General features: G+C 40.8%; 1 protein-coding gene across 1 annotated transcript in view; it reads left to right on the top strand.

Moving 5' to 3' along the window:
* The first annotated feature begins 1,617 nt into the window (after positions 1-1,617).
* Positions 1,618-22,461, top strand: part of CMTM8 (CKLF like MARVEL transmembrane domain containing 8) — a 100,637-nt gene continuing 79,793 nt past the window's right edge. The window contains exon 1 of the mRNA XM_079114012.1: positions 1,618-1,987. Within this exon, the coding sequence (XP_078970138.1) occupies positions 1,841-1,987 (147 nt within the window). The 5' untranslated portion in view covers positions 1,618-1,840. The remainder of the gene's footprint in view (positions 1,988-22,461) is intronic.

Raw genomic sequence — 22,461 nt, 5'->3', positions numbered from 1 at the left:
CAGTTTCTCTAAGCCAATAGCTCTCAAGCTTCACTTTGCATCAGTGTCTTTTGAAGGACTTACTCCCATACAGCTTCCTGGATCTATCCTCAAAGGTATAGTGGATCTGGAGGGAGCTTGACAAGCTGCATTTCTGGCAAGTTCCCAGGGAAGTTGAAGTTACAGACCCAGGGACCACACTTTGAGAACTACTGCTCTGGGGAAGAGCACTATATTTAATAGTTTTATTGTATTTACGCACGTGGATGGGATGGCTTCAAATGTTCATCTGTAGCATGCTACTGAGGACTTTTACTCCCAGAGGTCCACCTGGCTAGGTCCCAGACTTAGAAGAAACTAATTTCTTGTTTTATTAGTTTGTATTTTGTGCTTCCTTCTCAGTTAATTAAACATTGTGGCTAAAATGTCTCCTGATCTCTTTTTAACCTGTCTTGGACCAGATCAATGGGAATACCTTCCCTGTGAATTCAAAGCTATTCTCTTATTTGTGACCAAAGATTATTTCCTTTCCTTTTGGTGGTTTCGGATATTTTTTGTCATCCGTTCTCAAAACAGGAGGGGCCACAGGCAAGACATCTTCTAGGCCAAAGGTCCGTCCGTGTCAAAGCCGGTCTGTTTTTCAGATGGCACAAGTGAGGCCCAGAAAAGTGAAGCTATTTTCTTTTATGACCTACCGCCCACAAATGCAAGTACCCTGCTTGAGTCAGGTCTAGTCTGACCTGCACAAGTCGCCACAGAGGCGTCCTCAGCCCCTCCCCCTTCCCAGGACGGTGCAGCCGGTGTGTCTGTCGTAAACTTCACTTTGCACAAACCTGACCTTTCAGGCATTTTGGAAACATTTTCCCCCAAGGCTGATGGGTCGGTCACATTGATTCATCTTGACTAGCAACCCAAAACATCTCCCTCCCGCCCAGGCGACGGATCCCTGCCGGAGTCGCCGAGAGCGCCTGGAAGCGTCTCTCTCTCAAAGGCCAGCGATTAAGTTGGTTCCTCAAATTGTTCCCGACAGGAGGGGCAGGAAATAACCCCGGGCTTTGGTGGCGGCCGCGGCGGGAGGGGGAGAAGCGACTCCCAGGCAGTCCCAGCGGTCTCGCATCGATCTCGAGTCTGAGGTCCGACCGAGTCATAGTTCCAGCCGCTCGTCCCCAGGCTCCAGTCACCACCCGCCCCTGCCTCGGTCATTCTGCAAAGGGCTGAGTCCCGGAGCCGCGGAGTCCCTGAAGGCCTGGGATTCCCTGAGGGGCCCCGCATGCCCGCGGCCCGGGTCCTGGCCAGGTGGAAGGAAACAGGTCAGCGGCAGCGGCCGCCCGAGGGAGGCGGAGCCTGGCAGGCCCGGGCCTGGAGGGCAGGCGGCCGGGACCCCCGCCTCGCCTCCGTGCGGCTCGCTGGACTGCTGGCCCAGCCTCCCGGGAAGCGACCCGGCGCCCTCTCGGTCGCTAGGTCTCCCGCAACAGGTGGAGAGGCCGCGCGCCCGCGACGCCTCGGCGGGGCGGTCCCTCTCCTGCCCGCCTCTCGCCCGCCCCTCTCCACGCCCCCTCCCCTCCTCTGGGCCTCCACCGCCTTCCTCGGCCGCCGGGCGGCCTCCCCTCGCTCGCGCTCCTCCTCCTGGGCCCCAGCGCAGCCCCGCAGCCCGCGCGCGGAGCAGCTGAGGGCGCCGCGCACTCGCGGGACACGCGCGGCTCCTGGACTGGCCCCGCAGGGCGCCCCCGGCGCGCCCCGCTCCCTGCGCCACCCGCCCTCCCCTCCCGCTCGCCGGTGTCCCCGGGGCACAGGGCCGCGCGTCCAGCCCCGGACGCGCTGGGGGTCCCCGGGGACCTGCTAGCCGGGTCAGGGCGCGACGATGGAGGAGCCGCAGCGCGCCCGCTCGCACACGGTCACCACTACCACCAGCTCCTTCGCCGAGAACTTCTCCACCACCAGCAGCAGCTTCGCCTACGATCGAGAGTTCCTCCGCACGGTGCCCGGACTTCTCATCGTGGCCGAGATCGTGAGTGCCAGCGGGCCGGGGGCGGGGGAAGCAAATGGACCCGGCGCGTTGGCACCCGCTGTGCTTCTCCAATGGAACCTGCTCAGATCCTCGGGCAGACTTTGGGGAGCCTCTGTTCTTCGCAAAGTGCAAAACTCAGAAGGAGGACCTTTCTACCTCTTAGGGAGAGAGGGTCGTTACCCTCAAGATGTTTGTGGGGGAGGAAATCTCGCTTGCTGGGCACCCTCGGTGGCGGTGATCTATGCAAGGAGCAGGGTGCTCGGTGGGTACTCGAGTTTGTGTTGCATGTCAGGGACACTTGGTGCCTTCTTCACTTGATCTCCACGTGGATAGCTTCCTTTCTTAAAGCAAAGCTTTCCCAAGTCGACCGGCAAGGAGAGGGCTTTTTCTTTTATCTCCTTGGTAGTAAAAATGAAGTGAATCGGGCGGAGGGTGGGGAGATAATTACTGAGTAAAATCTGAGAATATCAACCTCTTTGAGAACCAAAGGGCCCCTTGTCTGGTGCTGTGCACATCCTGGTGCAGACTCAGAACGGTCCTGCCAACGGGTGACAGGGCATGTACTTGGTCCCCTCCATTGGAAGACATGGAGGCTGAGGACGCAGGTGATCTCCCCAGAGGTCCCAGCCAGTCCTTCCTAGCTGAGAAAGGAGTGGAGCCCGATTAACACCTAGGGTGGTCACCATGTACTGAGTGGTGGTCACCATTTATTGAGTCTTCGCCCTGTGCCAGGGTTATGAAACCCTTTAGATGCCTTAGGGACCTCATGTAGTCCACACAACAACCCTCAAGGTGAAGGTGGCTTTAATTAAACCCATTTTACATGTGAAGAAACTGAGGCCTACGAGAGGAAGTAAACCTTGCCTGTGAAGGGTGGATCTGGAATGCAGACCCGCCTTTTTCCTGGTCTCTGTTCTTAACTGCTGAGGGCCATTCCTTCCATTTATCTGACCAGTACACCTTTTGTTATCTCAGAGACTTGTTTAAACATTGTGGAATTGAGACCTAGCCTGTGGAATTGAGACCTAGCTAGAGAATAGGAGTGATCATAGCATAGACATAACTGCAGTCCTGGACAGTCCCTTTGAGAAACCTTCAGTGAAACCTGTGTACATCAAAGAGTTTGCTCCTCCAGAGTCTCCAACCCCACCCCAGAACTAGCGAATTCATCTCCAGGTAGTTCCAGTGCACAGAAAGTTTCAGCGATGTTAGCTTAGCCCATCTCCCACCTGATTTCCTTACCGGCACTGAAGACTCAGGAGACCCAGTAAAAAACTGAAAATATTGGAATCACCTTGCAGGGCCTGACTTTACAAAGTTCAACAAATATTTGCAGTGCGAGTGGAGAAGTTGGCAGACTCCCCTGCTTGGGCAGGACAAACAGAAGCTAACATGATGGAGTTAGGGCTTCTACTCTGGGGTGGGTTTCCACCCGGCTGAAGTAAAATGCCTCTTGTTTTCTGATTTATGATCAATATGCTCTCTGTGCCACACATTTTCAGGCAATGTGAAAGTGAAGGAAGAAATGTAACTGGCCCACAATCCTATCACTAGAAATAACCATTGTTGACATATTGGCATGTATCCTTTTAGATTTCAGTGAACTTTTTGAAAAAGGTAGAAAAACTTTGTCACTCTTATTCCTGCTTTAGATGAGTTTTTATTTTTGACAGCTAATTAGGTACATGCTTTAGAGTCAAACAGTACTGCAGGCAGACATTTTTCTCCCACTCTCCGTTCCTAGAAATACCCATATTCAAATCTCTTAGCACTCTGAATAACATGTTTCTAATGCTTGGAGTTTTCTCCTTGCTGGTCGGCATTGTCCACTGCCTTCCGGCTCTGAAAGCTGAAGCCTTCACTGTCTCCGACCACCTCCAATTACATAATACCCTTCCTGTCTCCCAGGATAGTCATCAGGTGATTTGGTTTGGACCAACAGCCTGTGTTGACTCATGACACCATGAACACTTCACAGCTGAGCCACAGAGTAACCTATGCTTTTCCTTTCCTGCTCAATTTCTTGCTTTCTTTAGTGTTAGTAATTCTCTTTTTGCCTTATTTCCCCACATATTAGTCACTGATTTAACTTGAGTTGTGCAAATCTCCTGCTAGGAAGAGACCACAGTGTTCTATCAGGGTCATCCTCATGACCTGCCTGCCCCGTGGGCTCTGTCTTGTGACTGCACCTTCACCCTGAAATTCTTTGTTCTCTCTTAGGTTGAAGGTCCTGCCTCCTCTCTCCAGTGTCTTCCTCTGACTTGCCTTAACCCCAGGGGGGTGAGCTGCTCATAATTACCTAAGAAAGAATACAAGTGGAAATTGAAATTTTTGTCTTCCCAAATTCTCCTGTTACACATAATTTGACTAGGCAAAGATTGTTAGATTGGAAATAGTTGTTCTTCAGTATTCTATAATCCTTTAGCTATTCCAATTTAAATAAAGAAAAAAAATATATTTATTCCAATTCACTCCCACCTTCCACATTGGAAGCCTGTAGAATATTCCTTCTCCTCAGAGATCTGAGGTGTCAGTGATGTGCCTTCATATGAGTGTTTTCTTCCTGTTTATTGGGGACTTAGTGTGTTCTCCCAAATAAGGAAAACTCATGTAAGTTTAAGGAGTTTTTTTTTTTAATTGTTTTTTTCTTTCTACTTTTTCAGTTCTTTTCAAAATTCTTTTCCTACTTTTTTCCTATCATGTGTTTTTTTGCCATTTTTCTTATTGATCGTGACCTGCTGTTTGCATTTATTATGCCGTGAACATTTTTCAGATCTCTGATTTCTTGTGTTGTTAGTTTTCTATTATAAGGAAGTACCATATTTGATTTCCTCGGTCTTCTAAGACAAATATGTTTCTAAATTTTACTAATATAAGCAATGCTGCAACTGCTGTCCTTTGTCCATCTGTCTGGCTTGCCCAATGGTTTTCTTGAGGAAAAGTTCCTTAATGTAGAATCGCAGGGTCAAAAGGTATGCAAATTTAAGGGTTCTGTGACATATTCTGAAGTTGTCTTCCCTCAAAGTTTTACTGGTTGAAATTGTCATCAGCAGTGTGCACTTTTTTTGAAAAATTACTTTTTTTTTTTTAAATTAGAGGAACTCTTAAAATTCAAAATGCTAAGGATCACCTTATATGATATACTATGTTTTGATTCTAAGATTTTTAAATTTCATTATTTGAAATCTGGATCATAAGGATATAGCTTAAAATCAATACTATCTTGAATATCATCTTCTGAAAAGATGGTACCACTGATTTTTCTTTTGTGATGCTGGGGATTGAACCCACGGCCTTGTGCTTGTGAGGCAAGCACTCTGCCAACTGAGCTATATCTCCAGCCCCCACTCATTCTTTATCTGGAGGGGGATATGTGTATTTCAAACTATCACTGACCCTTTTCTGAGATTATGCTAAACCTGACCCCAGAAAAATGCTACTTTTTCAGCCTCATGAGAATATTAAGATAAAGAATTACTGAGAACCTGACTTCTGCTTGTTACTTGAGGAAGTGAAATAACAGAATGAAACACGATGTTTCCCCAAGTCACTTGTCAAAATTGCTGGGGATGAGTAGCAGCAGCTATACCTACTCAGACACTCAAGGCTATGCCAGTGTAATACCGTGTTGAAACCAAATCATGGGCAGTTTCCTTCCTTTTAAAGTTTTATAACAAGCTAGAAGCAATCCAGTCCTTGACCTGTGAATTGTAGGATGCTGTGATCTCATACCTATTACAAGTACTCGAAGAATAAAAGTGATTTGTAAGAAGCTGAGTTAATTGCACCCTTCCTGTTATTGGTGACTTTAAAATGAATTATAGCATCCACGCAATAATGTGAGGTCACCTTTTATTTACTTACTGTCATGAGCAAACTTAGTTGGGGAAAGACAAATAGGGTTTACTGAGAGCTGAAATCTAAATTACTATCTTGTTCCTTTTTTAAAACATAATAAACGTAGTTTCCATTTCACAAAAGTGATGCCCAGTCTTAGAAAAAATGGGAAAATGCAAGTAAGAAAAAACATCAAAAAATGAATTTTTGCTTCTACAGTGGTTTCTCATGGGCATGGTCCAGAAGTGGGTAGGGTTCTGAAGTTGTCTTGGTTACTGTAATGCCTGGGGTTTATAATGGTGTTAAGCACCCTGGGGTCTAGAAATGTTAAATGTCCTGAAATGCATGGAACAGTCTCCAGCAACACAGAGTTGCTTCACCAAATACCAATAGCTGTTGGTTCACTGTTCATTGTTGAGAAACTGAATGAAACATTATTTACCCTTTGGAGTAAAGTGTTCCAAAATTTCTTAAGTAATTTTATGTTACTAATCAATAAGTATTAGGAAAAAAAACCATAGTCCCTTGTGATTCTTTTTGTTTCTTGCCATGACCATCTGTGCTGGTATCTTCCCTTTGTCCCTGAGATCCATTCTCCACCTGTTCTCTACCTGGGAGGCTGACCTGCTGGACTCTCAAGGACTCCCACCCTCTGATGTGCCACTTGCTTCATCCAGTGGTGTCACCAGCAAGAGGCTCTGGGTGAAGAAAGCTGATTTTGTGTGTCTATGCCCCAGGAGTCCTCCTTGGTCAGCAGGTTGACTGTGTCCCTCCATGGAAGGTGGGCTATCTGGGGGCTCTCTCCATGCTGCTTTTTTCTCTGGCCCTGATAACTGTTCACTCCTTCTCTGCTTACTGTTTCCAGGTACTGCACTACTACTTGTGGTTTTCCTGCATCCACCTTTACGGATAACTCCTTTATTAAACTCTGCTCAGATTACCCAATGTGAGTGTGCCTGGTTTCCTGCTGAGACCTGACATATTGCATTTCTCATCAATGATTAATTTCTTAACGACATTCTTAATGACCACATAGTATTCCAGAAATATCTAAGCTCCACTGTTCAGTGTATGTTTATTTCCTTTTTCTAACAGCAGTGTAGCAAGCATCCATTAAGCTAAATCTTCTTGGATGTCTAATATTTTCTCAGGATCAGTACTTAGATAGATAAAAAGGGTCAATGAATCTTCTTAAAGCCAAGTTTATTGGGTATGCAGTAAAATTTGCCCTTTTTGGTGTGAAGTTCTATGAGTTTGGCTGTGTGTGTTCTTTAAAAAAAATAGCTTCACAATCCTTAGCAGAAAGAGTGAAGCAGGGGGTATTGCAATACCAGATCTTCAACTCTACTACAAAGCAATAGTAACAAAAACGGCATGGTATTGGTACCAAAATAGAAAGGTAGATCAATGGTACAGAATAGAGGACACGGACACAAACCCAAATAAATACAATTTTCTCATACTAGACAAAGGGGCCAAAAACATGCAAAGGAGAAAAGATAGCCTTTTCAACAACAAATGGTGCTGGGAGAATTGGAAATCCATATGCAACAGAATGAAACTAAACCCATATCTTTCACCATGCACGAAACTAAACTCAAAATGGATTAAGGACCTCGGAATCAGACCAGAGACCCTGCAGATTATAGAAGAAAAAGTAGGTCCAGATCTTCAACATGTCAGCTTAGGACCAGACTTCCTCAACAGGACTCCCATAGCACAAGAAATAAAAGCAAGAATCAATAACTGGGATAGATTCAAACTAAAAAGCTTTCTCTCAGCAAAGGAAACTATCAGCAATGCGAAGAGAGAGCCTACAGAGTGGGAGAAAATCTTTGCCAATCATACTTCAGATAGAGCACTAATCTCCAGAATCTATAAAGAACTCAAAAAACTCTACACGAAGAATGCAAATAATCCAGTTGACAAATGGGCTAAGGAAATGAATAGACACTTCACAGAAGAAGATCTACAAGCAATCAACAAACATATGGAAAAATGTTCAACATCTCTAGTAATAAGATAAATGCAAATCAAAACCACCCTAAGATTCCATCTCACCCCAATTAGAATGGCGATTATCAAGAATACAAGCAACAACAGGTGTTGGCGAGGATGTGGAGAAAAAGGTACATTCACACATTGCTGGTGGGACTGCAAATTAGTGCAGCCACTCTGGAAAGCAGTGTGGAGATTCCTTAGAAAACTTGGAATGGACCTACCATTTGACCCAGCTACCCCACTCCTCAGCCTATACCCAAAGGACTTAAAATCAGCACACTACAGAGATACAGCCACATCAATGTTCATAGCGGCTCAATTCACAATAGCCAGACTATGGAACCAACCTAGATGTCCTTCAATTGATGAATGGATAAAGAAACTGTGGTATATATATATACAATGGAATATTACTCAGCTATAAAGAATAATAAAATTATGGCATTTGCAGGCAAATGGATGAAATTGGAGAATATCATGCTAAGTGAGATAAGCCAATTTCAAAAACCCAAAGGACAAATGATATCGCTAATAAGTGGATGATGACACATAATGGGAGGTGGGAGGGGGTTAGTGTTAGGGTTAGAGTTAGGGTTAGGGAGGGGGGGCAAGAATGGAGGAAGGAAGGACTGTATAGAGGGAAAAGAGGGGTGGGAGGGGTGGGGGGAAGGGAAAAAAATAACAGAATGAATCAAACAACATTACCCTATGTAAATTTATGATTACACAAATGGTATGCCTTTATGCCATGTACAAACAGAGAAACAACATGTATCCCATTTGTTTACAATAAAAAAAAGTTTAATTGCAAAGTCAAGTAGCATTACAAAAAAAAAATGATATTGACTGCCCCCAACTTTATTATAATATCCAAATTCAAAATGACAAGTTTATTTTGCCAGCAATCACAATTTTATGACGCTTTCATTTGGTTTATGGAGGCAGATTTATTTGCTCATGAAAATGGTATGGTGAAATTTTCAATGATGTAATGCCCATAATATCACAGTGATATTTTCTGACTCTGGAAATCTGTACTTGCAAATAAAATCATCAGTCAAAAAAAAAAAATAGCTTCATTGAGGGCTGGGGATATAGCTCAGTTTGTAGAGTGCTTGCCTTGTAAGCACAAGGCCCTGGGTTCAATTCCTGGTAACCCTCCCCCACCCCCACACACAAAATAGCTTCGTTGTGATATGATTCATATATAAAATTGAATTTTTTTTAAGGTCTACAGTTCAGGGACTTTTAGGATATTCACAGAGTGCACAACTATCACCACTATTCAATTTTAGAACTTTGCCTCAAAAAGAATCCCTCTAAGCAATCACTCCCCATTCCTCCCTTTCCTCAGCCTTTAGTAATCATTAACCTATTTTCTGTCTTTGTGGATTTTCCTATTCGGACATTTCACGTAAATGGAATTCTACACTATGTGGTCCTTTCTGTCTGGCTTCTGTCACTTAACATCCAGTTTTTAAGAACCATCCGTATATAGAATACATAAGCACATTATTCCTTATGTTGTCAATAGTATTCCATTGTATTTATTTATTTATTTATTTCATTCATCAACTGATGGACATTTGGGTTTCCATATTTTGACTATTATGAATAACACTGGTATGAATTTTCATGTATGTACAGGTTTTTATGTGAACATTTATTTTTGGTTCTCTTGGGCATTTAGCTGGAAATGGAATTACTGGGTTACATGGTGTCTTGGTTGAGCATTTTGAGGCACTGCTAGATTTGGTTTCCAAAGTAGAAACCAGCAACAGGATGTTCTGGATTCTTTGCATCCTCACGGAGTCTTACTTTCTATTTTTGATTCTTGTCATCCTAGGGGCTGTGAAGGGGTGTCCCATTGTGGTTTTGATTTACATTTCCATTGAGTCTAATGATGGTGAACAATCTTCATTTGTCTGTGGAGCATTCCTGTGAGAATTCTCTTTTGGAGAAATGTCTATTAAATTCCTTTGCCAATTTTGGGGCCGGGATTGTGACTTAGTGGTAGAGGGCTTGCCTGTCACATGTGAGGCACTGGGTTGGATCCTCAGCACCACATAAAAAATAAATAAATAAAGGTATTGTGTCCATCTACAAATAATTATATATATATTTACACACACATATATATAAATTATATATATACAATATATATACATATATATGTATAAATGGTTTTTTAAAAACAAATCCTTTGCCAGTTTAAAAAATATGATTAATTTAGCTTTTAGGGTAGAGTTGTGTGAGTTCGCCACATGTTCTGGTACAAATTCCTTTTCAGCTATTTGATTTGAAAATATTTTTCTTCAATTCTGTGGGTTGTCTTTTCAGTGTTCTTGATAGTGTCTTTTGAAGTGCAAAGTTCCTTTTGATAAAAGTCCAATTTGTGTGTTTACTATTTTGCTTGTACTTTTGATATCATATCTAAGAAGACTTTGCCTAATCCACAGTCATGAAGATTGACTCCTGTATTTTCTTCTAAAAGTTTTATGTCTTACGTTTATGTTCAGTTTGAACTCATTTCATGGTCTGTGGTTCATTTTGAACTCGTTTTTGTGTGAGGTAGGGTTTAACACTTCAGTCTTTTACATACAGATATCTAATTTTCCCAGCACCATTTGGTTTTTTACCATTGAATTTTCTTGGCATCCTTGTTGAAAATAAAATGACCATAAATATAAGGATTTATTTCTGAATTTTCAGTATATTTGATTGGTCTATATGTATATTCTTATACCAGTACCATACTGTATTGATGACTGTAGCTTTGTACTGTTTTAAATCAGAAATCGAAATCCTTCAACTTTGTTCTTCTTGTCTAAGATTGTTTTAGCTGTTGTGAGTCCCATGCATTTCCAGATGAATTAGGATCAACCTGTTAATAACTGCAAAAACAAAAAAAGGCAACTATAATTTCAATATGGCTTGTGTTCCATCTATAGACAAATGTGACAAGAACTGCCATTTTAACAAAATAATCTCCCAATTCATGAACATGGGATGTCTTTCCTGTTATTGAAATCTTCTCCAATTTCTTTCAACAATATTTTGTATTTGTATTTGTAGCATACATGTCTGCACTTATTTTATTAAATTTATTAAGTATTTTATTCTTTTTGATGCTGTTGCAAATGGAATTATTCTCTTAATTTCTTTTTCAGATTATTTAGTACTAGATTATTGAACTCCAATTGAGTTCTATATCCTTGATCTCCTATTCTACAACTCTCATTTGTTAGTTCTAATACATTTTGTGCGGTTTGTCATATGTTTTTAATGCTTTTGATATTTCAGTCAAGTTGTTCAGAAAGGTTGTGTCAATTTGCATTTCCTCTAGTAATGTTTCATGAGTAACAGGGTTTGTTTCTGCAAAGACTCATACTTTCTTTTGACATTTTCCAGTTTGGGGTGAGAGAGATTCAAAGTACTAAAAACTAATTTGGCATGTTCCCATGCCAGTCAAAGAGAACACCAGCCATAAACAATATTCATGGGAATGTGGACATGTGAAAAAGAACAAATTGTTTTTGTTTGCATTTCTGTGATTATTGAAGTTGTACATTTTAAAATATGCTTATTACCACATGCTGCCTGCCATGATATTTTGTCTCATCTCAAGTACAGAACAATGAAACCAGCCAACCATGGATTAAACCTCTTAAAACATGAGCCAAAATAAATATTTCCCCCTCTAAGTTGTTTTTCTCAAGGACTTTGTGTCAGCAACAAAAAAATGATTAACACACACTGTTAAAATGATAGTACAGTTTTACCTGTAGGTTCTAATAGGGTTTCTTCATTGATTTAAGGAAGGAAAGTTCAATTGTATACAAATCAGGAATGATTTGGGGATTATGAATGGAAGTGGAAAGAGGAGTTTGGATTTGGATGGGGGTGGCTTGTTTTTGAGGTGATTGTATGGGGTATTGTTTTCTTTGGTTTGCCAGTGGTGTGAGTTATAGTAGGAAACGTAATGTTGAAACATTTTTGTGTTCTTGGGATAATCAATATTTAGTTATTCAGTTATACACCACATAACATTTTAGTCAGACTGCATATTCATTGGTGGTCCCATAGATTATATTGCCTAGTGACATTTTAGCCATCTTGGTTTGTGTAAGTACACATTATAATGTTTACACAATAACAAAATCCCATAATGAAGCATTTCTCATAATATAGCCCCACTGTTAAAATAGTACATGACTGTAACATATTCTTTTAATAGACTATTGGGTTTAAAATGTCTTTTTTTTACTCTTGGATTTGATTTTTAATATAATACTGGAGATATTGTGTCTATGTTCATATATAAAACCAGACTTTTGCAGTTGCCACTTCTAATTCCAAAATATTTTACCTCCTCCAAAAGGTGATACTTCTTTTTTTTTTTTTAACCGTCTTTGTCATCTTGTTATCTGTACATCTTCTATGTCATATGTTCATATAGCTTAATTTTACTTCTGTACCCAGTGTGGGAACTTGTCTTTCAATATGGAAATTTAACACATTTATATTTTTGTAATAGGCAATTTGGAATTCTGAGCTTTTCTTATTTTCTCCTCTAGTGATTGAAAGTTATATATCTTTTTTTTCTATTTTGTTTGGAGCTACTCTGTAATTTTTACCAACATATTTAAATTTATATTTTTAAACTACTTAGAGAATTAATCAAGACGTATGGCTATATTATTCCATTCAAAAGAACACTGTCTCCCTTACCCATTCCTAGCCATGTAGCTTGTGTTAGCCAACTTTTTTTCCTGGACTTTTTGTTTTAAATTTTTATGTATATATATATATATATATATATAGTTATTGTATTTTTTATACAATTTTTTAATTCATTTTTATGTGGTGCTGAGGACCGAACCCAGTGCCTCACACATGCTAGGCAAGCGCTCTATCACTGAGCCACAGCCCCAGCAAAGTTGGAAACTACTTGCTTGTCATTAGTTTGATACCAGATGCTTTCCAGGAATCCCCTACTGCTCCAGACTGTGGTTGTTCTTTCTAGCTTTTCAACTCTACTAGGTATTTTAAATTTCTTAAAAATCATTTCAGTGGGAATTGGGGAGAATAAAGAAGTCAACATAGAGGTCAGAACAGAGAAGTTCTACAGTTTTGTTACATATAGGTAGTTTTAATGTATATAAAGAATATTGATCTTTCATTTTTATGAATATTTTTCCATCTTGTCATCCTTTAATTTTATGATTACTATAAAATTTAATTTTGTAGTAATCGTATCCACAAAACCTAAAGTTTATCTTCAGATCTATCAGCCTCGTTTTCCCCTAACATTTGGTGTCATGCTTAGAAAGTAATAGCTTACTAGCAAAGCTGAATATAATTAACAGACATTCATATTTATGTATATTTTTCTTGTGGTACTTCAAAATATTTGCTATGGCTTGAATGTGTCTCTGAAGTTCATTTGTTGAAAACTTTATCCCCAATGCAATCATGTTAAGTGGAACCTTGCAGAGGTGACGAGGTCATGGAGACTCCGTCTTCAAGAATGGATTAATGGGTTGGGGAGATGGCTCAGTCGGTAGAGTGCTTGCATTGCAAGCACAAGTCCCTGCGTTCGATCCCCAGCACCGCCAAAAAAAAAAAAAAAAAAAAAAGATTGATGCTGTTATCGCAGGAGTACATTCCTGAGGAAAAAATGAGTGTGACCCCCTTGCCTTTTTTTTTACTCAGGAGAGTGTACTCTTGCCTTTTACCTTCCTCCATGGGATGACTCCAAAAGAAAGCCCTTGCCAGCCGGGCGTGGTGGCACACACCTGTAATCCCAGCAGCTTGAAAGGCTGAGGCAGGCAGGCGGATCATGAGTTCAAGATCAGCCTCAGCCACTAAACGAGACCCTAAGCAACTTGGCGAGATTCTGTCTCAAAATAAAATAAAATAGGGCTGGAAATGCAGCTTAGTGGTTAAACCCCCCTGGGTTCAATCCCTGATGCCAAAACGAACAACAAAAAAGAAGGCCCTTTCCAGATATGGGCCCCTCAACCTTGGACTTCCCAATCTCCAGAACTGCAAAAAACAAATCTCTGTTCTTTATAAATTGTCCGGTCTCAAGTATTCTCTTATAGCGGCACAAAATGAACTAAGTCAATATTTAACTTTAGTATTGAAATTTATTTTAGCAGAAATTGTAAAGTCAGGTTCTAACTTTGTTTTCAAATATCTGATCAGTTATCCCAGCATTTTATATTGATAAATCCATTCTTCATTTACTGATATAGACTGCTTCCTCCTTTTTCCCCATTTACTTGATTTTTTTATCCACTTAGGTTAAATGCTGTACTCCTTGTTTCCATGTTTTACTATCTGCAGCTTTAGAAAACGTTTTAACATCTTATGGGTAATCCACCCCAGCTGTGATTTTTCTAAGTTTCTTCCTAATTTTCACATGTTTACTCTTCAAGTTGACCCTTAGAATTGTCTTAAGTCATTCACAGCTGTGTCCTTTGTCAAATTATATTGGATTTTTGTAAAATACTCCGGCTACTCTGGTTGCTAGGAGGGAAACTCCTCAGCTGTTCCCTACCCCATATTATCTTAGTTTTGATTCTTTTTCAAGGTCTTTCCCAGTCTAAAATGCTATGAGTTTTACAGCAAAAATTATCAATGATACCTTTTTTATTCAGTCATCAAAAATGTGGAATATTTACCATATGCCAGAATCTGTGTCTAGTGCTCAGATTCTTATTTTTACTTATTTTTACATAATTTTTACTTAAACAAATGATCAATGATAAGATGTAGGACATGAAAAAAAACATGCTTAGGGAGATGTTGAATCATAGTAAGGAAAAAAAAACCTCAAGCTTTCAAATTTGAGCTGAAATTCAAGAGGCACTTATTCCTTACAGGCCTTTGATCCTTTATTCACCTCACAGAGTTAAGTCTAAAATGCAATTTGCTTCTTTTTTTCACTAAGATTTGTGACTATTTCAAGGAAGGTGGCAGTACTTTTTCTTAGATGAGCATTTTATTACTTAAAAGATTTTCACTTTCATTATCTTGCTTGATATTGATAATAAACCAGTCCCAGGTTCTAGGGAATTCCTCATGTCATTTCATTTCTAGTTGAGCCATGATTTGAGGAAACAAATCATACATGAATGAGTCAGTCATGTCCTTGTGGACTGCCAGATGGAAAAAAACCCCATTTGATGGCTTGTCCCAGCCATGAGATCCATGGTAACCAGCCCATAGCATCTCCCTTCCATGGGAAAGAAGGGTATCCCTTGCCTTGGTAATCATTCAGTTGCAGATATCCATTCTAGCCAGCTAGAATAGCAAGGGATTTGCTATGTATCATTGGATAGTTTCCAAATTTTCAGTAGGGTTGAAGGAGCAGGCTCTAGGCTGAACTTCCAGGAATAACATTTGGACTCATCCATGGACCCTGTCTGTTACAAGCAGGAAGACAAGGAAGCAGTATCTACTGTCACAAACCGCCAGCTTCTGATCCTCCATCGTCTCCATTGTCACGCATGGTGCCATAGGGTGTGAGCTCTCCGGCTCACCTCTTAACACCATGAAGCTAGGAATGGGATACTTGGATTTCAGTAACCGCCGCCACAGAAACACCAGACTTACCCCTAGGTGTATCTGCCATTGGGCACACAGATGCAGCCAAAGTGTGTCCTCTCGCTGTGATGTTGTTTGTCCTCCTCAGTCTTGGGTGGGTATGTCTGTGAAGCTGCATAACCATGTGCAGCACCTGAGCTACATTCTGGCTTTCCAGCCTTGGGCGAGCAGTGAGGGAGTCAGGCACAATGCGAAGGAATAGAGTAGAGGGGATCCACAGGTCGTGTTTATTTTATCTGCTTTCACTGTGGTCTACCTGATCACTGTGTTGAAGGTGAAGACCACCTGTGATTTGGTACTTTACTAAAACATTCTAAGGACTTACTATTTTCCCTTTAAGACATGGATGTGATTTCTAGCTGTGTGCCCTTCTATAACTGACCTCATATTCCTGAACTTCCACCTATGATAATGAGAAGATAATGATGGCTTCACTGTTAGCAGAAAACCAAGTGAATTAAAGCACCTGCGAGCCCTGTCCCAGAGGTAAATATTAGTTTATTCCTTGGATAAAGGTAGATTGATTCCATCACTTTTTCCCTCAGTGCATCTAGGTTCATAGGTCAATCCTGCTTGGACGGGGCTACATTTGGAGTGAGCAGACCTAGCTCAGCTTCTAGAGCGTTCTCACCTAGCAATGAGCATGAGCAGAGAATTTAGCCTCTCTGATATGTACCGGGCTTAGGATCATAGCTTTAAAAAAGCTTAAAGCTTACGCACTGCATAGACCTGCTTATTTTAACTTTTAACCTGATGAGTTCATTTAGGCTTTGTAAAAGATGAGTAGAATGAGCTCACCACAATAAGGAACAGGTACAATAGAAAGATTTCATCAACTAACACCCCTAAAAAGCCATGGGGTGGTCCATTTTCTGGAGGTCTAAGTGTAATAACCTGTGTTGGAAAACCTTCAAAGCTCTGAGCGCCTTCCTTATCTCACCTTGCCCTTTCCTTTGCGAATCCAAAATCTAATTATAAGAGGTGCCACTTTCTGGGGCAGAAAGAACTCAGAGAAGAAAGACATCTTTATTGTTTATTTATAACCTGCCTTGTTTCTAGAAAGGGCTTGAAGCAGGACAGAGATCTTTAAATTGAGGCTTTAAAGGTTGCAACAAGAAATCCATATCAATCAAGGATTGAAAAGCATCAAAGATTTCTTTAGAGAAAGAAAAACTTGGTCGGAAACACTAAGCCCCGAGCAGGCTTGAAGGGGCATCCTTAACTAAGGTACGTGAGAGATGGCTAGCAGTTGCGTTATCTGCCGTGCGTAGCAGTCAAGAGCAGAAAAAATATTGAGGACTCATCATCTAATCTCCCTTGAAAAAAGTCTATGTGCTTTGAGGGGCTGACTTTCTGATTCATAGGCCCAGAATTTCCTTAGAGATAGAGATATTTGAGGAAGTCTGTCATCGTTGAATATTCTACTCGCTTATACAGTGGGAATGATGTCTGAGGTTTCTTTAGCTGTGACATGAATCTTGAGTAGTTTTCCTTTCCATTCACATTTCAAATTGTGAGCTAGTGTTTGTACTACCCTGGGAGGCTAATGTTGGAATTTTTTTTTTTTTTTTAACTTGCATTGATTTTGTGAAAGATAGGAAACCAAAGCTCAGTTAACTAGGGTCCAGGTTAAGGCTGGCTTAGCCTCTATCTTGGGAACCAGAGCTTAGATGGGAGTCGACACTTAATGATGTGTATGACTGACACATGTCTTATGCAAACTCCATGGCTCCCAGAACAAAGAAGGTTCCTTCCTTTTTAACTGCAACTTTTTTGTGTCTGAGATATCATGAAGTACTAAAATCCATAGGCAATTTAAAGACCAATAAAACAACCATATGCCAGTTTAGTCTGTGCTACTATAACAGAATCCCTGAGACTTATAATTTAGGTCTCATCATTCTGAAGACTGAGAAGTTTGAGACCAAGATGGCAGCAGGTTTGTTGTCTGCTGAGGGTCTGGTCCTTAATTCCCAGATGGAGCCCTGAGTGCTGAGTCCTTTAGAGCGTTGTGTGCTCACATGGCAAAAGACAGAAGGTCCAAAAGGACCAAAGTCTTTTAGCCCAGCCTTTTATAAGAGCATTAATTACCCTAAACACCACCTGAAAGGCCCTACCTCCCAGCATGGTTGCACTGAGGACCGAGTTTCCTATACATGCATTTGGGGCATATTCAGACCACCAACTATGAGCTTAAGAAATAGAGTATTATTATATCTTGGAGGATCCTTGATATCTTGGCTTATTGTTCCTTCTTACATCTCAGCCCTCCCATCTGTTTTTGTTTTTCTGGAAATCTTATTCTTGAGAGAGAGGGGTTGTAGAATTCTAAGTTGACAGCTATTTTTGTGTCAGTGCATTGACAGTATCATTCTTTTGTCTGCTTGGTTTCTATGGTTGCTGTCAAAGTTGGCAAATTGTAAATTATCATTCTTTCTAATTTAGCTGCTTTTGCTTTTAAATTTGTCTTTGTCTTTGTGTACAGCAATCTCATTATGATATGTCTAGCCAAGGATTTCTTTTTATTTACCCTTGGGTTTGATTGGGATGATGAATCCTTCCATTGGAAAAGTCGCAGTCATTATCTCTTGACATTTTAGAAATATTGTCTTTCCCTTTTTAATTCAACTCCTTCTGAAACCCCCCCCCCTTTTTTTTTTAAGAACAAAACAGGTATATTTCTATTGGACTACCTGATACAGAAGATAGTGTGGTATGGGTGGATAGTATGAATGGCAAACAATACAAATCTGTTTTATTTGAAATAGACAAAAATGCTTACAAAGCTTCCACTTAGAAACAGACTCTTGCTTGACTTTATTACTGAGCAAAGATAGAGCTGAAGCACAAACACCGTTCTTGTTTGACATGTATTTGAAGAACAGGTAGGAAGACACTACTTGGTTTTTTAAAAAAACTGACCTTCCCTTAAGGCCTGGTCATAGAAGTGTAAACAATGTAAATGAATCTACCATTACCAGTTGTCCTATATCTGGTCACCTGTGTATTCTGAGATCACATACATACCTGCCATCATACCTGGGAAGAGTATGCTATATCACGGTTAAGCTTGATTTCTTGGCAGGCAGGACTGAGGAAGAGTAACTTGAAACAATTTTACATCCTATTTAGAAGAAAACACTGGTATTCCCTTAAATAACAGGTTACAGTAGAAAGATACTGCCTGGAAGTCATCTTTCCACTTTGGTTCATCTTAAGTGTTTGTTATTTACAGAGTGTTTGATTCATTTGCTGATAGCACAATCCTGCCACCAAGGATTAAAGCAGGAGATACCTATTATTATTCCTTCAGCCTCTGCATTTTTCAAGTTTTATAATCTACTACGGTATGTCAGCAGTTCTTGGATACTTAAAAAAAATAAGTGGATAAAACTCTTCTAAAAATGCAGATGTCTACAAATACCATGGTACTAAATGGGAGGGAGACAGTGAGGGAATGAAGAAATCAAACATTCCGTGTGCAGGGAATGTGGTTCAAGTCTTTGGATTTAAAAACCTGAAACTCTAATTTGATATCAGATCCTCAGACTTGATCCTTCATGTCTTTTAAACTGGTAATTTTTAACTCTGGGTTCCTGGACTACATCACTCTTATTGCTCTATTATTTTAGTAATTAGTTTCCTAGCTGTTTAATGCATGTGTTGAAATTTTAGTTACATTTCTAGAAATTTCTTCACCTTTTCAGATCTACCATTTTTCAAAGCCTACATAGCCTCAGACCCAACTCAACTGAGAGACTGAGTGTGGTTATATATGGAAAGGGATCCATCCCTACCCCTGCCACCCACACGTATACATACCCTTTATTCATTGCCAAGACTGAGATAGCTGAGCTTTTCTTGCTGGTTCCTCTGGACAGTGAGCCAATTTCCTGTCCATCTTCACATGGAAAGGATAACCTTTAAAGATCCCATCTTTACATGAGTTGTTCACCTTGGTGGACCTTTGTCTTCCATCATCTAGCACCTAGATGGAAGCCTGGCAAAGAATTCGAGTCGCTGTTTCTCTGAAGAAGAAATAAAATGTGCAATAAGCACATGAAAACATGCTCAATATCATTAGCTTTTAGGGAAATGCAAATTAAAACCACTGTAAGATGCCATTTCATACCCACTAGGATGGCTATAATTAAAAAGTCAGACAATAACAAGCATTCTGGAGGAATTAAGAGCCCTTGTATCTTGCTTGTGGGATTATAAAACAGTGCAGCCACTTTGGAAAGGCAATGTAGTACTTCCTCAAAGGGAAAACTGTTACCATATGACTTAGCAATCCCATTCTAGGTATGTACCCAAGAGAATTTAATAAAACACGTATTGATGCACATATACAAACTATATGTAGCTGTCCATAGCACCAGTTTTCATAATAACCAATGGGAAGATACAAGTCAAGCATTCATTAATTGATAAATGAATAACAAAATGTTTAATAGCCATGCCATGGAATACTACTTGGTCATAAAAAGAGTACTGATATATCCTGTTGTACAGATAACCCTTGAAAACATTATGCTAAGTGAATAAAGTCTATCACAAAAGGCCACATATTATAGAATTCCATTGTATGAAATGTGCAAATTAGGCAAATCATAGAAACAGAAGTAGAATAGTGATTGCCAGAATCTGGGAAGAGGGAGGAATGGAGAGTGACTGCCCAGATTTCTTTTGAGGATGAAAAAAATGTTCTGAAATTAGATAGTTGTGATGGTTACACAACTCTATTAATATACTAAAATCATTAAGTTATAGCCTTTCAAAAGGTTAATTTTATGGTATAGGAAGCATATCTCATAAAAGATGTTTAAGACAATATGATGCTCAAGGTTTCCCCAAGGTTCATCAGAGTCTCATGTGGAAACTGTCTTTGGCATTTCAGCATGCTTCTTCCAAGGACAAGAACAATCTCTTAGACAACCACAGCCTAATTACCAAGTTCATCAAATGCATCCTGTATCCTAAGAGAGTCAACATTTCTATCTTACCAGTTGTCTCAATAAAGTCCTTTTATTTTTTGCTTTGAGACAGGTTCTCACTAAGTTGTTGAGGGCCTCACTAAGTTGCTGAGGCTGACCTCGAACCCACGACCCTTTGCCTCCTGAGTCATTGGGATTTCAGGCATGTACCACTGCACTTGGCTCCATTATATTCTTTTTCCTGTCCAAGGCGTACGCCAGAATCATGTGTTATATGGAGTCGTCATGCCTCTTTAACCCGGAACAGTTCCTGGGGTAGACAACAGTCTTTGTCTATTTCATGACCTCCTACATTTTTTCAGTGTTTCGTTTTTCTTTTTTTTTTCTGGGTGCAGGGGTAACCTGGGATTGAACTCAGGGAACCCCACGGCAGCAGTATTGTCACCAGTGCAGCACAGCAGGAGGCACAGGATGCCCGTGTGTCTTGCAATCACTGAACCTAACCAGCATCCCTTTTTCAAAAGCAAAATGCAACACTTTTTCTGAATGAAAGTGATGTAATTTGACTGAAACAGACCTGGCTTCAAGTTTTGGCCTTGCCATTGTTAGCTGTATGCTCATAAGCAAAATATTTAACATTTAAAACCCATCCTGTAAAATATGTGTATATATCTACTCCTTGTGACTCTTGAAAGAAAAATTAAATGTGAATTCTTGTGAATTGTATATTACAGTGCCTGGCACGTAGTGAGCACTCATAATTCTTGTTTTGGGAGAGGTGATATTACCCAAGTGGCTTGGGGATCTCCTGTCCCTCAGGAGTATTGGTGAAATGACTCAGAATCTCAATATCTGTAGAGACAAACCCTAAGGCCTCCCACATGCTTCTGTTAATTCCACAGAGCCAGCCTTTGCTTTGCCTTTTCTGCCCTCTTGACTATCTTCTTACTCTTGGCTGTTGCCCATCTCTAATGCCAAAGGAAGCCCGCTCACCCCGAGTGGTGGATTGGTTCTATGAATTGAACAAATCATGGAGGGAGGGACCCTTGGAGAATGTACGCCGGCCTCCCTCTTCTTTCTCCTGTCTTGTTTTATCACCTTCCTCTGTTATTCATCTTCCTCACCTCTAAACCTTTCTCCCTGTACAATGCAAGGAGACTCCCCTGCTCCCCCCCCCCCCCCCCCCCCCCCCCCCCCCCCGCCTGACTTGTATATCTTAACCCAGTGATGGCCTCACAGAACAAAGGCTCACCACCAATCCAGGCCCCAGCTCCCTAGAGGGCAGATGTTGTGATAAACAGGAACTCCTTTTTCTATAACTTGGCTGTTTTTTTTTTTAATTTTTATTAAATTTTTTTTTTTAATTTTTACAAACACATTTTGATTCATTGTACACAAATGGGGTACAACTTTTCATTTCTGTGGTTGTACACAATGTAGATTCACACCATTCATGTAATCATACATAGCCAGAGCATTTCTCTTATCTGTGTTGGCTTGAGAAGATACACATGCTGTGAACCTGTGTGGGCCGTGCCTTGATACAGGCACTGCCCAGCTGGCAATTAGAGTGACTGCCCACAAACTTTGGCAGAGGTGAATCCTGAAGAAGAAGAAGAAGGAGAAGAAGAAGAAGAAAAGGCTCCGCTGAAGCACAGTCACACAGATCTTTGTTTTTTAGAGACGAGCATTACCTTGCATTCTGCTGATACCACTTGGTTTCTTAACCCATCTTGTCAGCCGTTCGTGCATAATGACACTGGCTGTTGCACCTCATGCGTCTTCCTTTATGCCACCTCCCACTGCTACTCCAAGGAGCTGTTTGTCCGGGTGGACTTGTTTGGTGAGGCTCTCAGAATTTCCACATGAAACTGAGTGTGCTGTCTTTTTTCACCTGCTGTTTCTTGCACAAATGGGTGACATTTCCACCCTGCACTTATCCAGCCCTGTCTGGAAAAATTCTTTAATCTTAAAAAGAAGTGGGGAAGGGAGGAGAATAACCAGTGCTCATCCTGGCAAAGGCCACTCGTGCTAGGGAGGCCCCAAGCAGGGGTGGGGACAGTGCCTCGAGGCAGGTCAGCTGAA

Source organism: Sciurus vulgaris, assembly GCF_902686455.1.
Source record: "Sciurus vulgaris genome assembly, chromosome: 16".
NCBI classification, from domain to species: domain Eukaryota; kingdom Metazoa; phylum Chordata; class Mammalia; order Rodentia; family Sciuridae; genus Sciurus; species Sciurus vulgaris.
The sequence above is the reverse complement of the archived record's forward strand: the minus strand, read 5'-3'. Positions and strand labels throughout refer to the sequence as shown.